Here is a 13,210-nt window from a genome sequence, read left to right as displayed (position 1 = left end):
TGAATGAGACGACCTTCTTTCTCCCTTACTAAAACCATGATACCCCGTGCCCTTTGCCATTCCCTCTTTGCCTTGTTCCACACTGCCATCTTACAGTGTCCTTCAAATAGAGGTGTCTTGCACCCTTCATGCTCATGTGTTTTTATGAGGCAAATTATGTCTCTATCTTCCGCAATAGACCCTAACCCAGATCCATCTCCATAAATGACCTCTACAATTCCAAAAAACTAATTTTAACTAATCCTACTCTTCAAATTTGATCACTGCCATCCAAAATAGCTAAAAACAACTTTGAAAGATTTTTATGGCTATTTTCACTTAATAATTTCCACCCATGGTTAAAACAACTTTCAAAGATTTTTATGGCTATTTTCAATTAATAATTTCCGCAAAACAATTCGTGGTCACAAAAGTAAAGTACACGAAAATCGATGCATAGCCATGTGTTTTTGATACGATCACTTGCTTGGCCAGATCGCTACTGTCAAAATGGCACGCATATCTAACACCACCTTATCTGACTGTCAACTTCAACTACCAATCAAACCACCTTATCTGACTTTCAAAACTACCAATCAAAAGGTAGAGTATGGAATCCTGACATAAATGGAAGAGCTTGTATAATTTCCAAACCCTAAATAGAAATATTTTTATTTAAAAAATAAATTGACATACACAAAATAATTTGATACAGTTCAACAAATACATATGGAATACAAATACATACAGTTCCAGCAAGACATATGGAATGCATCTTGTAGTCATATACATATATTGTTTTTATATTTAATAAGAACAATTTATCTATATTTTATTTTTATTTACAAATATAAAATGCAAAATTATAATTATTTTAGTTTATTTAAAAGTAAAGGTATATAAAAAAGTTTTGATTAATGAATCAATTATGTAATATAATAAATGTGAAGATGTTACATAGGGTATAAGTTAAACATTAATATGAACCTGAGGATGGTGGATAGGAAAACACAATATTTTTGTGAAAAAGAAAAAAATATTATTAATTTCGTTTTGTTGGGGTAGATAGTATAAAATATTATTATGTTTTTCATATATCTTCTGTTATTTTAATGAAGATGAAGGTAGGAAACATGTTGGGAAAAACTTCATTAAGGTTGAATACATCAGAATGTTCAATACGGTGCTGAGAAGGTAGAGAAGCCAAAAAAAAAAGTGGTCTGTGTGTGTCTTTGATAATTGGTAACTGAGGCAAGTTGCCAATGGAGCCTAATGGCTTTCCTCTGTATACGACCCTGGAAAAGAAATCCTTCATATACAGAGCGTATGCCTGTGCCCACTTTTCTGCAATAATTGGTCTCATATATTATCGCATTGTGTATATCCCAAGTGAAGATTATTGGCCATGGATTATGATATTTGTGGCAGAACTAGGCTTCGCCTACGGTTGGATTTTGGAGCAGGCCTTCAGGTGGCGGCCTGTTGAGCGAAAAGTCTTCCCAGAAAGACTTTCTAAGAGGTAATAATCTGCTCATCTATCTTCTTGCCCGACCACAATTAGATCAGCTTTTAAACGTCCTGAGATGTAATAATTTGCTCATCTATTTGCCCATCTATGTTTCTCAAACATTTCCATGGGTATGTTAAATGAATTATAAGTTACTTCGTGTTAATGGACAGGTTTAAGAGCGATCTACCGCCTGTTGATATATTTATATGCACTGCTGATCCTATCAAAGAACCTCCACTCACTGTCATAAACACAGTACTGTCGGCTTTGGCTGTAGACTATCCCGTAGGAAAACTGTCATGTTATGTTTCTGATGATGGAGGATCCTCGCTTACATTTTATGCTCTCTTCGAAGCTTCACGTTTTGCAAAGATTTGGCTTCCATTTTGTTATAACTACTCGATTCAAGACAGATCACCAGAGGCATATTTCTTGGCAAGCTCTGCTCAGGAAAATGAAAATATGTCCTTTACTAGAGAATGGAAGAGTGTAAAGGTAAAAAAATTATTTCTCGTCTTTTTAATCAAAGGTATTGATAACCACGTTGGGCTAAGTTATTACGTAATATTATATTTTTGAGGTGAAACCATAGTTACCAAGTTCGCCCGAATTCGGGCAAACAGTACGGAAATTCGCCGATTCGGTTCGTCGGCCGAACAGTTCGCAGAAATTCAATCCGATTCGTTAATTTAAAGGTGAATCGTGGGGTTAATGCAGTTTGTTAATTCTGTGGTGAACATAGATGGAAAATCAGATGGAAAATCTGAAAATGACAAGGAGTAAGGGTGAGTAACAGTCATCCATTTCAAAGTCAGTCGAATTTACCTGTATATTTGGATAGAAGATGGTCGTAGTCTCTGTAATTCTCTACTAGGAGTAGAACAATAAATAAATAAAATCGTTGTAAATAATACAAATTCAAACCCCAAAGCATTTCCAATTGAGAGGGTTTCAGTCGCAAGGTTTTCCTCCCAACACGTAAGGGACAGAATGAGGGAAGTAGAGTGAGACTGGAGGAGGCCGTTACTTGGTAAGTCAATCTAGGTTCGTCATCGATGTTTAGGGTACAAACGTAGTTGTAATCAGTGGAAATTTCCAACTAACTTTCATTGAATAAATATTTAATCATAAAGAATGCATGTGGGTAAGCAAAAGGACAGAGAAAGATTATTCATTGGTTATGCTTTATAAAGAGAGATAGAAGCGGGATGGGATATATAGAGATAGAAGAAAAAATGATCAGCCAAAAAATACAAAAATGGAAAATATCAGTGAAATTAGAAAAAAATTGTTTTTTCAATTTTTAATTTAAAAAAGAAAACAGAAAATAAGTAGAAGTAGTTTATCCTTTCTTTGTTATAAGATTTTATGAATAGAAATAAATATAGTTTGGATAGCATATATAAAGAATGGAAATAAAAAAGTTAAAAAGACAGAACAAAATAGAAAGCAAAATTGATATTAGAAAATTTCTGTTTTTTCAATCTTTGAAATCTATATGTGTGAAGTAATTAGTTTTTATTTATGGAAAGATTAATGTTTTGGAGAGAAAAGATGAATAATAAATTTTTTAAATAATTTTATTTCTAAGATTGTTATATTATTTAAAATTAATAAAAAATATTCATAATTCAAAATAAATTGAAAAAAAATTATGATCTCTATTATTGAATTTTTTGCGAATTGAATTTTTTTGATTAGAATGAATGGAATTCAAATTCGAACTTGATAACTATGGATGAAATCACTTGCCCAATTTTAATACATGGTTTATTGAAGAGATTTAAACCTGATATCATATAGTTTAAATAATACTTCAAACTTCTTAACAAATAACATAGTGAATGCCAATTAAGTTGCAACCGAACACCTCAATAATACTTTAAATATACTTCAAACTAGTTCTTATTTTTTTAGTTATTCCACATCCTGTATTTTGGCTTATTATTTCTATCAGAAAGCGTATTTGGAAATGAAAGATCTTATCAATAACGCTGTGGAGATGGGAAGTGTTCCGGATGACAAACAGAAAGAACACACGGGCTTCAAAGACTGGATTTTGGGAAGCACTAGGCGAGATCATCCGAGTATTGTTCAGGTACTCCTCTGAACCAGCTTGCTTGATATGTACAGGTGCCGTGCTAACATCTTTAGTTGAAATCACCAGAATTTCGACTTATACATTTGTCGAATGTATATGCAGATTCTACTGGAGAACGGAGAGGACAAGGACATTCAGGGTAATGATCTGCCCACTCTTATTTATGTCTCCCGTGAAAAGCGACCGGGAATTCCTCACCATTACAAGGCCGGCGCTCTTAATGCTCTGGTAATATTTGTATTATTTGCAATCTTCTGCTAATATTTGTCTTTCGGTTGCTTGGTGGTGACAGCTTCTTGTGTTTCTTTTCACTTGGGTTGGAATCTGATATTATAACATGTTAGTTTATAACGAAATTATCTAGCTTGATCTCTGGAGTAACCGATAGATATTCTGCATAGATAACAGATAGATTATCTAACTTCATTCCTCGGAATAACAGATTAACACAGTAATGTCTACTATTTTAGCTACAAGGAAACCAACAGATTAACATTTTTTGAAATAAGGTCACTTAATATTACGACTGGTTTATCATGTTTTAGAAATGTGGTCACCTCATATTACGGCTGGTTTGTGATGTCGGCAGATTAGAATCTCCGGCTTAATGAGCAATGCTCCCTTTATTCTCACTCTTGATTGCGACATGTACACCAACAATTGTGAAGCACTTCGTCAAGCCATGTGCTTTTTCTTGGATCCACAAACAGGTAACCAGTTTGCGTACGTCCAATTCCCACAAGGCTTTCATGGCATCACAAGGAACGATCTGTACGCAAACGATCACTTGAGGATTTGCTATGTGAGTATAATCCGCACCTTTTACCAGTAGGGTCTTAAGTTGCCCAATCAAGCATTGAACCTAACGGGGAAATCGTCACTTTCAGTGGCAATTTAAAGGAATGGATGGTCTCCAAGGTCCACTATACGCGGGCACTGGATGCATTCACCGCCGGGATGCTTTATGTGGGAAGGAAGGAAGGCTTGCGTCCTCCACTTCTAGAGCTCAAACGAGTCCATCCAAGATGCTGAAATATGCAAGGGATCTTGCCAATTGCGCCTGCGAGGAGAACACCCTGTGGGGCAAAGAGGCAAAATTCCAACCTGCAGTTTTATTTTTAATTCACTTTTAAGTTTCGTACCCTCTATATATATCCCTGAAATTGAACTTGATAAATTGCAGGCTGGCATGATTTATGGCTGTGCTGTGGAAGATGCATTGACAGGTTTCGTTATACAGTGCAGAGGGTGGAAATCTATTTACTGCACTCCAAGGCGAAAAGCATTTTTAGGTGGCGCGCCAGTGAACATGAATGACACACTCATTCAAATCAAAAGATGGAGTGCCGGATACCTTGAGTTTTTCTTGAGTAAGTTTTGCCCATATGTTTATGGGATTCAACGGACAAGTACAGCTCAGTGTATGTGTTATGGCGTATTGTGTCTATGGGCTCCCTCTTCTTTATACATACTTTGTTACGTTTTACTTCCTGCCCTCGCCATGCTTAACGGCCTATCATTATTTCCCAAGGTAATGTTTTCCTGATCAAACTCTTCCATATTTCTACATCGCAGACCATGTCCTCATTTTCATTACTGATGATTAGAAGTTTGTGGCAATGAATAGGCTTCAAATCCATGGTTCATCCTCTTTGTCTCGTTAGCAGCATCTACATATGGGTACAGTCTGATAGAGTTTATGCGCATCGGGGGTTCGTTTAAGAGCTGGTGGAACGAACAGAGGATGTGGCTGATTAAAGGCGTGTCATCCTACTTGTTTGCGTTAATCCAAGTTGTTTGCAAGATGCTCGGTTTATCGGAGGTAGGCTTCGAGGTGACAAGCAAAGTAGTGGATAGCGAAGCAGCCAAAAGGCACGAGGAAGAAATGTTGGAGTTTGGTGTGGCATCTGCCATGTTTGTTCCACCAGCAACTTTAGCAGTAACAAACTTGATATCATTGGTCGGTGGACTAGCAAGAATCAGGCGAGAAGGATATCAGAGTTTTGACAGTATGATTTTGCAGTTACTTTTGTGCAGCTTCATCGTGTTAATTAGTTATCCTATATTGGAGGCCATGTTTCTGAGGAAGGACAAAGGGCGAATACCTGCTTCCATTACCGTTGTTTCCATTTTTGTTGCAGTTTCTGCGTGTTCTGTAGCTTCCATACCCATTCGGACCTGGTGAAAAATACGGTGGAAGTAGTTAAAAAACGTTTGGTCCAAGACTCTTTGTTCAATGTTCAATTATGCATCTGTATTAGTCTTTTTATTTACTTGGTGTAGTTTCAGAGATTTGGACTTGGACTAGAATTGCGTCATAGATATGGACGATATTAGAGGAAATTCAGTCAATTCGATATTGAAGCAGGTAACCCATGTGCCCGGCGTGGCGCATGTTGAAGCCGGTCATCTTCAAATTGCCAAAGTTGCGAGTGGAAAGCGACAGATATATATAGTACAACTGTTCTAATCTACCGCGTTTTTCAATAAAAATGCAGCTATTTTTTCAATGTAAAAAAAAAAAAAAATATTTTAAACTTAAAATGGTCCAATTCCATATTATTAAAATACATTAATTTTAATATGCTATTTCATATTATTAAAATGCATTTGTCTTTATAAGTTATTATTTTATCGAGGGTAAATTGGATTTGGAATTCATAATATTATGAAATTTATCGGCCTGGAGTATGTCGTAAAACTGCTTCTGCTTGGCTAAGAGCTCGTCTTCCTCGGACGTAAGGAAACAGGTTAACGGCCCAAGACCCAGAGGCATCTCGCAGGAGTGAAAGCCTGCTCCCTTACGGACCACCAGCGGGTTATTACAGGTGGCGTGGTTTTCCTTGATAACGGTGATGAGTCAAATCGACATTTGCGGATAGCAGCCAGAGATGGTTGTCCTCACTGTTGGTTTGACACCTGAGTTTGATAGGTTTTGCCACCTTCGGAAAAAAAAAAAAAAAAAAAATATGAAATTTATATGACATGTTATATTACGTTTTATATTTACTATTTATAAAATAATAATTTTAAATTAAATTTAATATTTTATAAATAAATTATTTTAAATAAATATTTTTTTTATTATTTATTTGTTTAATGTATTTAATAATAAATTTAATTTATAAAATATTATCATAAAACACATATATTTAACATTAAATTTTATAATATTAAAATATATTATTTTTTGTAAAGCTTATGTAAAGTTCATAGTCTCATTAGATATATGTAGTTGTAGAATTCATGGGTTGATTTATGATAATTATTATCATTACTTTAACATCAATCAATGTAATTTATAATGTTTAATATAAAAAAATTAAATATGCATTTTTCAATATTATTAAAAAAATTAAAATTAACTTTCAAACATTTGATGGGATAATAATTTGAAGGTCATATATCTTTTGTACAAGATAATGCCATGTGGATATTGCTTCAGGTATCTTGTGCCATAATTTATGGATATCCGTGCAATATTTATGACTTAATTTTAGATATTTGTGAAGTGATTTTTAATTCTTAAAGTTTGAAAGAAGTTATAACATATTTACATTGGTTACTTCCCACCATAATTTAAGCAATTATTTCTATTCAAAATGAATAGGGATAATATGTAAATAATATTTTTATCGGGCTTACTTCTCATTATTATTTATGTAGAGTTATTAGTGGTTACTACCCATCAAAATTTATGCAAGTCTGGAAACCTTGAAAAACAATTATTTTAACCATTTCACATTCAATTTAGTAATTCCTCTTAAAACAAAACTACAAAATTCCATTTTTCTATTAACCACTATTAATTTGACTAACCATAATTAATGTGAGTTATAATTTTTTCTATAACACTCTTTATAACACTCTTTTTAATTTCAGTAATAAAAACTAAACTGCCCTATCACACTTATTTCATATTATTTTAATATATTAATCTTTATAAAAAAACTTTAAATTAAAATATGAATGAGTAATTAACTCATAATGTTTTGAATTTCTTGTTATTATAATATTTTAATTCTTATAGGTATTTTATATTGAGATATAAGTACGGATACGGATGTCATTGTGCGGTTTTAAATCCATATGGTATATCATGTTTATCATTAGTCCTCCCCCAAGAATTATGATATCCGCTTTGGATTTAAAACCTTCTCAGGTCTTATTAATTTATCTAATTTCTTAAAGCTTTTTAAATATTTTTTATTTATATTTTTATTTAAATAGATATTTTTATTATTTATTATTTTTATGATTTTGATTTTAGTGAGTTAATATAATTGTGATGGAATTAAATTTTTTTAATGATATATATTTTTGTTAATGATTTTGATTTTAATAAGTTAATATAAGTGTAATGGGATTAAATTTTTTTAATGATATATATTTTTTTCTCAAGAGTAGGATTATATATATATATATAAAATCTTGCTTGAAATTAAATCCCCAAATTCTAGTGAAAAAAACTATTTCATGTATAAATTAAACTTTTATATATATATATATATATAGTAGTTTAATTTATACATGAAATATTTTTTTTGACTAGAATTTGGCGATATAATTTCAAGAAAAATTAGGATTTTTTGTTGTTTAAAATATTTTTTTGAATGTATAATGGATTCAACATTTTGAAAACTTTATAGAGTACTGAAATTTTATAGAAAATTAGCCAAAAGAAATGTCTTGAAAAAAACTATTTAGTTAATTAGATTATGCCTAAAATAATTAGTCAAATTTATAATATGGACTTAATTTTATGACATATTTATTCAAGATTACAATTTATATTTGCAAATATTCTACTCACCCTTGTCTTGAGACCATTATAATAAGTGCAATGAATCATCTACCCTCATCCTTTGTTTGTTGTCATTGTCACAACCCTCCTTTTGGTATAGTAATGTTCATGCATAAACTCAAATTGACTTATGGCATCCAAAATCTAGTATAAACTTCTTGTTAGACTTACATTAATAATATGATAGATTAAGTTTGTTGGTAATTGAAATTTGTTGAAAATTTTTCTAACAATATTCTCTTTATTTAAAATTATATAAATAAAGATAATTATATAATTTATATTTTAGTTTTTTATATAATACACTAATAATTTTTATGTAAAATTTGTATTTACTAGTTGTTTTCCTCAAATTTCTTTCTCAAACACCTACTCTATTAATAACTAGAGCCAGTGACATGTAAATACATGTTTACTTTGTTAAAAACATTAACTCTTTGTAATATTTCAAATTTTGAAATATATCATAAATATTTTGAAGGTTGTAATATCACAAGGAACGATCTGTACGCAAACCATCACTCGAGGATTTCCTATGTGAGTAAATCCGCACCTTTTACCAGTAGAATCTTAAGTTGCCCAACCATGCATTGAACCTAACGGGGGAAATCGTCACTTTCAGTGGCAATTTAAAGGAATGGATGGTCTCCAAGGTCCACTATACGGGGGCACTGGATGCATTCACCGCCGGGATGCTTTATGTGGGAAGGAAGGAGGACATGCGTCCTCCAAATCGCTTAAACACTATTCCACTTCTAGAGCTCAAACGAAGATGCTGAAAGATGCAAGGGATCTTGCCAATTGCGCTTGTGAGGAGAACACCCTATGGGGGCAAAGAGGCAAAATTCCAAGATGCAGTTTTAGTTTTAATTCATTTTTAAGTTTCCTATCTTAGATATATCTCTGAAATTGAACTTGATAAATTGCAAGTTGCATTGATTTTTAATTAATTTTGAAAATTTGATTAGTGACTAGTAATTTTTTAAGAATTTTAGATTATTCTAATTATAATAAATTTATTTTAATTAGATGGAAAATTAATGTATAAGTAAATTTTATTTAGCAAAATGGTTCATTTTACAAAAAGATGTAATTTTTTTTTCTCAAGTTAAATTAGATTTGTACCACACTCACCAATTTCTTAGTAATTTGAGATTATTCTAATTCTAATAAGTTCATCTTCTAATTAGATGGGAAATTAATATATAAGAAAATTTTATTTAGCAAAATGGTCCATTTTACGATAAGATGTGTAATTCTTTTTTTTTCTCAAGTTAAAGTTGACACATAACATTGTTATACATGGTTAATGAAGTAAATGTGTGCATTGGTAAGGTATGCTTCGTGTTGCAATAGTGTTTTTTTTTTTTAAATAGTTTTTTACCACATTAATATTTTTAATGTGATTGTGTTGCAATAGTGTTTTTTTTTTAAATAGTTTTTTACCACATTAATATTTTTAATGTGATTGTACTGGTTTTAGATATTTGAATAGTGATTTTTTATTATAAATAATAATGTCTTTCGGATTAATCGCATCATTAGAGTTACTTCCCACCATAATTTAAGCATTTCTTCCATTAAAAATGAATAGAGATAAGATGTAAATAACATTTTTACCATGGCTTACTTTTCACCATTATTTATGTTTTCTTGGACACTTATGTAAGAGTAAAATTGTAAATATGGAGACTTACTAGTGGTTACTACCCATCAAAATTTGTGCAAGGTTAAGAATCTCATAAAACTATTACTATATCCACTCAATTTATTAAATTCTCCTAAAACACTATAGAATTCCATTTCTATTAACCACTACTAATTTGACTGATAATAAATTATAATTTCTTATGCAGTTTTTCTTATAACATATGTTTTAACTTCAATACTAAAAACTAAACTACCTCATCACACTTATTTCATATTATTATAATATATTAATTTTATTAAAACATGAGTGATTAAATAACTCATACTTTTTTGAATTTCATGTTATTATAATTTTACGCTTCGATGAAGCTTGGAACAACAACAACACTGTTAGGCTTGGTTGAGTCTCTTCTCTACTTTTGCCACTTTACTCTGATTTACACGAACCCATACATGAACCTACCAACACATTTATCGCACTGTCGACCTTTCCTAACAGCTTCCTCGCCTTACATGGTCTGGCGTCCCTTCTGTGCATTGGCGAACCTCTGGTAAACTTCAATACAGAGTAACTGAAGTAGATACTACCTCAACAGATCATTAATAAAGCACAAGTACTCAGATGTGGAAACAAGATAACACTCTTTTATATTATTTCAGAAATGGATTACAGAAAGATTATAATCTGTTCAATCCTGAGATAGACTGTGTTCATGTTTACCAGACTTTAGCTACTCAGCTAGGACATAGCTTACTAGAGGCTACCTGGCGAGATTACAAACTCAGTCTTTAAACATTGCTCTTAATACTCATAAAGATAGACTCTCTATAGATCTGGCCACTTTAGGTTCTCACCTGTGCCAAACACACAGATGCGTAGGCTTCTCAGATCACCTAAGACTTTGAGATTTCTTTGTGATGCAAGCAGATCAGACCGCAGTCTGCAGTTGCAGAGCAGGAAAATCTCTCAACTCTAAAACTCTTCAAACTCTGAATGCCTCGGATGAGCCTTACTCCCTTTATTATATAGGTAAAGGAGGGGACAAGCATCTGACCAATGGGACGACAAACTTGGTACTGAATGAATCTGTCAGATCACGAGATGTGGCTCAAAGCACACCAGAAGTCGGAGAAGTGCTCCGAGTCTCATCACTGAAGATTATTACAAATCTACAGAGAATAAAATGTACAAAGTGGATGCTTTTTGAATAGGAAAATCCCACGGGAAAATCTGGTCACAAATTGTCCTTGTGACTGGACATCATTTTTACACTGTGGAGACTTTTACGGACAAGTCCATGGGAACCAAAAATAAATTAAAAAACTGTAATTTCTGGAAACCGAAATTTTTTATACACATTTTCATCCCAATCCTTGGTAAAAATCCTTCTCACAATCATAGGCTTATTTAATATAATTTGATGCTTAATTTTTGTGAGAATAAGCCATTGGTGATGTCTGTTCATATATTCTTTTAACACCTCGTTATCTCGGAGAGGATATCGATCTGGGAGAGAAAACATGTCTTTAACGGTCTCATAAGGAGAATGGAAGCAATCAGGAATATTGTGTTCAAAACATATATCACAACCCATTCTAGCATATGATTCATGGTAAACAAGATCTATGCCTGTTATATTCATACCATAATCAGTCCACCAATCCCGCATCCAATCACTTTGTTGGTTCCGTTGCATGATTCCTGTAGATCCAAGCTTTATCTTAGTGTAGTGGGTTTCTTCTTTGCTGTCTTTATTTAATATGTCCCACCATAATCTTTTATACATGCCAAAATCATAGAATGTGTCTGGAAACATGAGGTTGGGGTCCTTTCTAGGCCATAGTGCTGCATTATGTGTTGGAAAAGGCCAACAAGTGTTCCTCATTCGATTTATTGAAAATATCTTTCGTATACCCCACTTCTACTTCCCCCGTGTGACCATATCATAATCAATTCATGAAAGTCATGTAGAAGAGCATCTTGTGCCTGGCTTGCAGCATTTATGCTGTTGGAATAGACCATATCGTGGATCCATCTGCTCCCTTTTGGGTACACTCTTCTTTCAGGTACTAGATGTAATATATCAGTGTGTGCTTGGAGATTAGCATCTAATACTTTTGTATTTCTTAATTGCCAAGTGGGCTTCCAACTTTCTTTGTATTCTGACCAACTGAGATTATCTGGAATTGTTCTAAGCACTTCTTTTTGTTGGCCTTGATCCCATTTTGTTACTATTATCATCACATGTTCAGCTGGCTGAATAAATTCTCTACTGAGAAAATCTGGCAGATAATTTTCTTTCCCTTTAATATGCTCCACTTCGAAATCAAAGTTGGCGAACAAAGCCTGCCACTGAGAAAACTTGGCTTCTCCCATCTTTTTAATGTCTTTGGTTAAGACTTTTTTCATAGCCAAGGCATCAATCCTTAGCAGGAATTTTTTATTTACAAGATTTACCTCAAATTTATTTATACAATTCCGGGCGGATTTAACTTCCTTCTCTATAGTAGAATAATTTTGTTCTGCTGGATTCCAAGTTCCTGAAGCAAACTGTACAATTTGTTCTGCACCTTCCTTTTTCTGTTTGAGAATGCCTCCCCGACCAATATTGCTTGCATCTGATTCTATGATCTTGAAAGCATTTTCATCAGCTACATAAGGGATAGGCAGTGTCTTGACTTTAACTTTGATTTGTTGAACAACGTTAGTATGGGCCTCAGTCCATGGAGGTGGATTTGTCTTGAGCCTTTGATTTAACAAACTTCTATCCTTTGCGCAATCTTGATAGAAGTTACTCACATAATTTAAACATCCTAGAAATCTCTTAAGCTGGGTTTTATCAATAATAATGTTAGGGAACTTTTCAGATAATTCTAATGCATGTTTCTACAAGGATATTTGGCCATTGAATATGGTGTCGCCAAGAAACTTTACAAAGGTTTGGAATACCTCTATTTTCATTTTGATTAAAACCAAACCATTTCTCTTTACCAACTATACAAATGTCTGTACATGCTTGAAATGATCTTGAATATTTTTCGAAAAAATTAATATGTCATCAATATAGACCAGGAGCCAATCAAAGTAAGGTTTGAAGATGGAGTCCATCACCTTCTGGAACTTAGAGGGAACATGCTTCAATCCATAAGGCATTACATTCCATTC

General features: G+C 32.9%; 1 protein-coding gene across 1 annotated transcript; it reads left to right on the top strand.

The window, feature by feature from the left end:
• The first annotated feature begins 1,083 nt into the window (after positions 1–1,083).
• Positions 1,084–5,942, top strand: LOC149208647 (cellulose synthase-like protein E6). Its single transcript, XM_089396148.1, has 8 exons — positions 1,084–1,498; positions 1,660–1,984; positions 3,447–3,587; positions 3,693–3,818; positions 4,180–4,392; positions 4,478–4,681; positions 4,774–5,121; positions 5,218–5,942. Exons 1-8 carry the CDS (start codon positions 1,242–1,244, stop codon positions 5,773–5,775), a joined length of 2,172 nt encoding a protein of 723 aa, XP_089252274.1. The 5' UTR covers positions 1,084–1,241; the 3' UTR covers positions 5,776–5,942.
• Positions 5,943–13,210: the final 7,268 nt, after the last annotated feature.

Source organism: Pinus tabuliformis, chromosome 1_2 (genome assembly GCF_031772625.1).
Source record: "Pinus tabuliformis cultivar Carrire ecotype Pingquan chromosome 1_2, CPIR1, whole genome shotgun sequence".
In the NCBI taxonomy this organism is placed as follows: domain Eukaryota; kingdom Viridiplantae; phylum Streptophyta; class Pinopsida; order Pinales; family Pinaceae; genus Pinus; species Pinus tabuliformis.
Note: the sequence above shows the minus strand (reverse complement) of the source record. Positions and strands in the feature narration are given on the sequence as shown.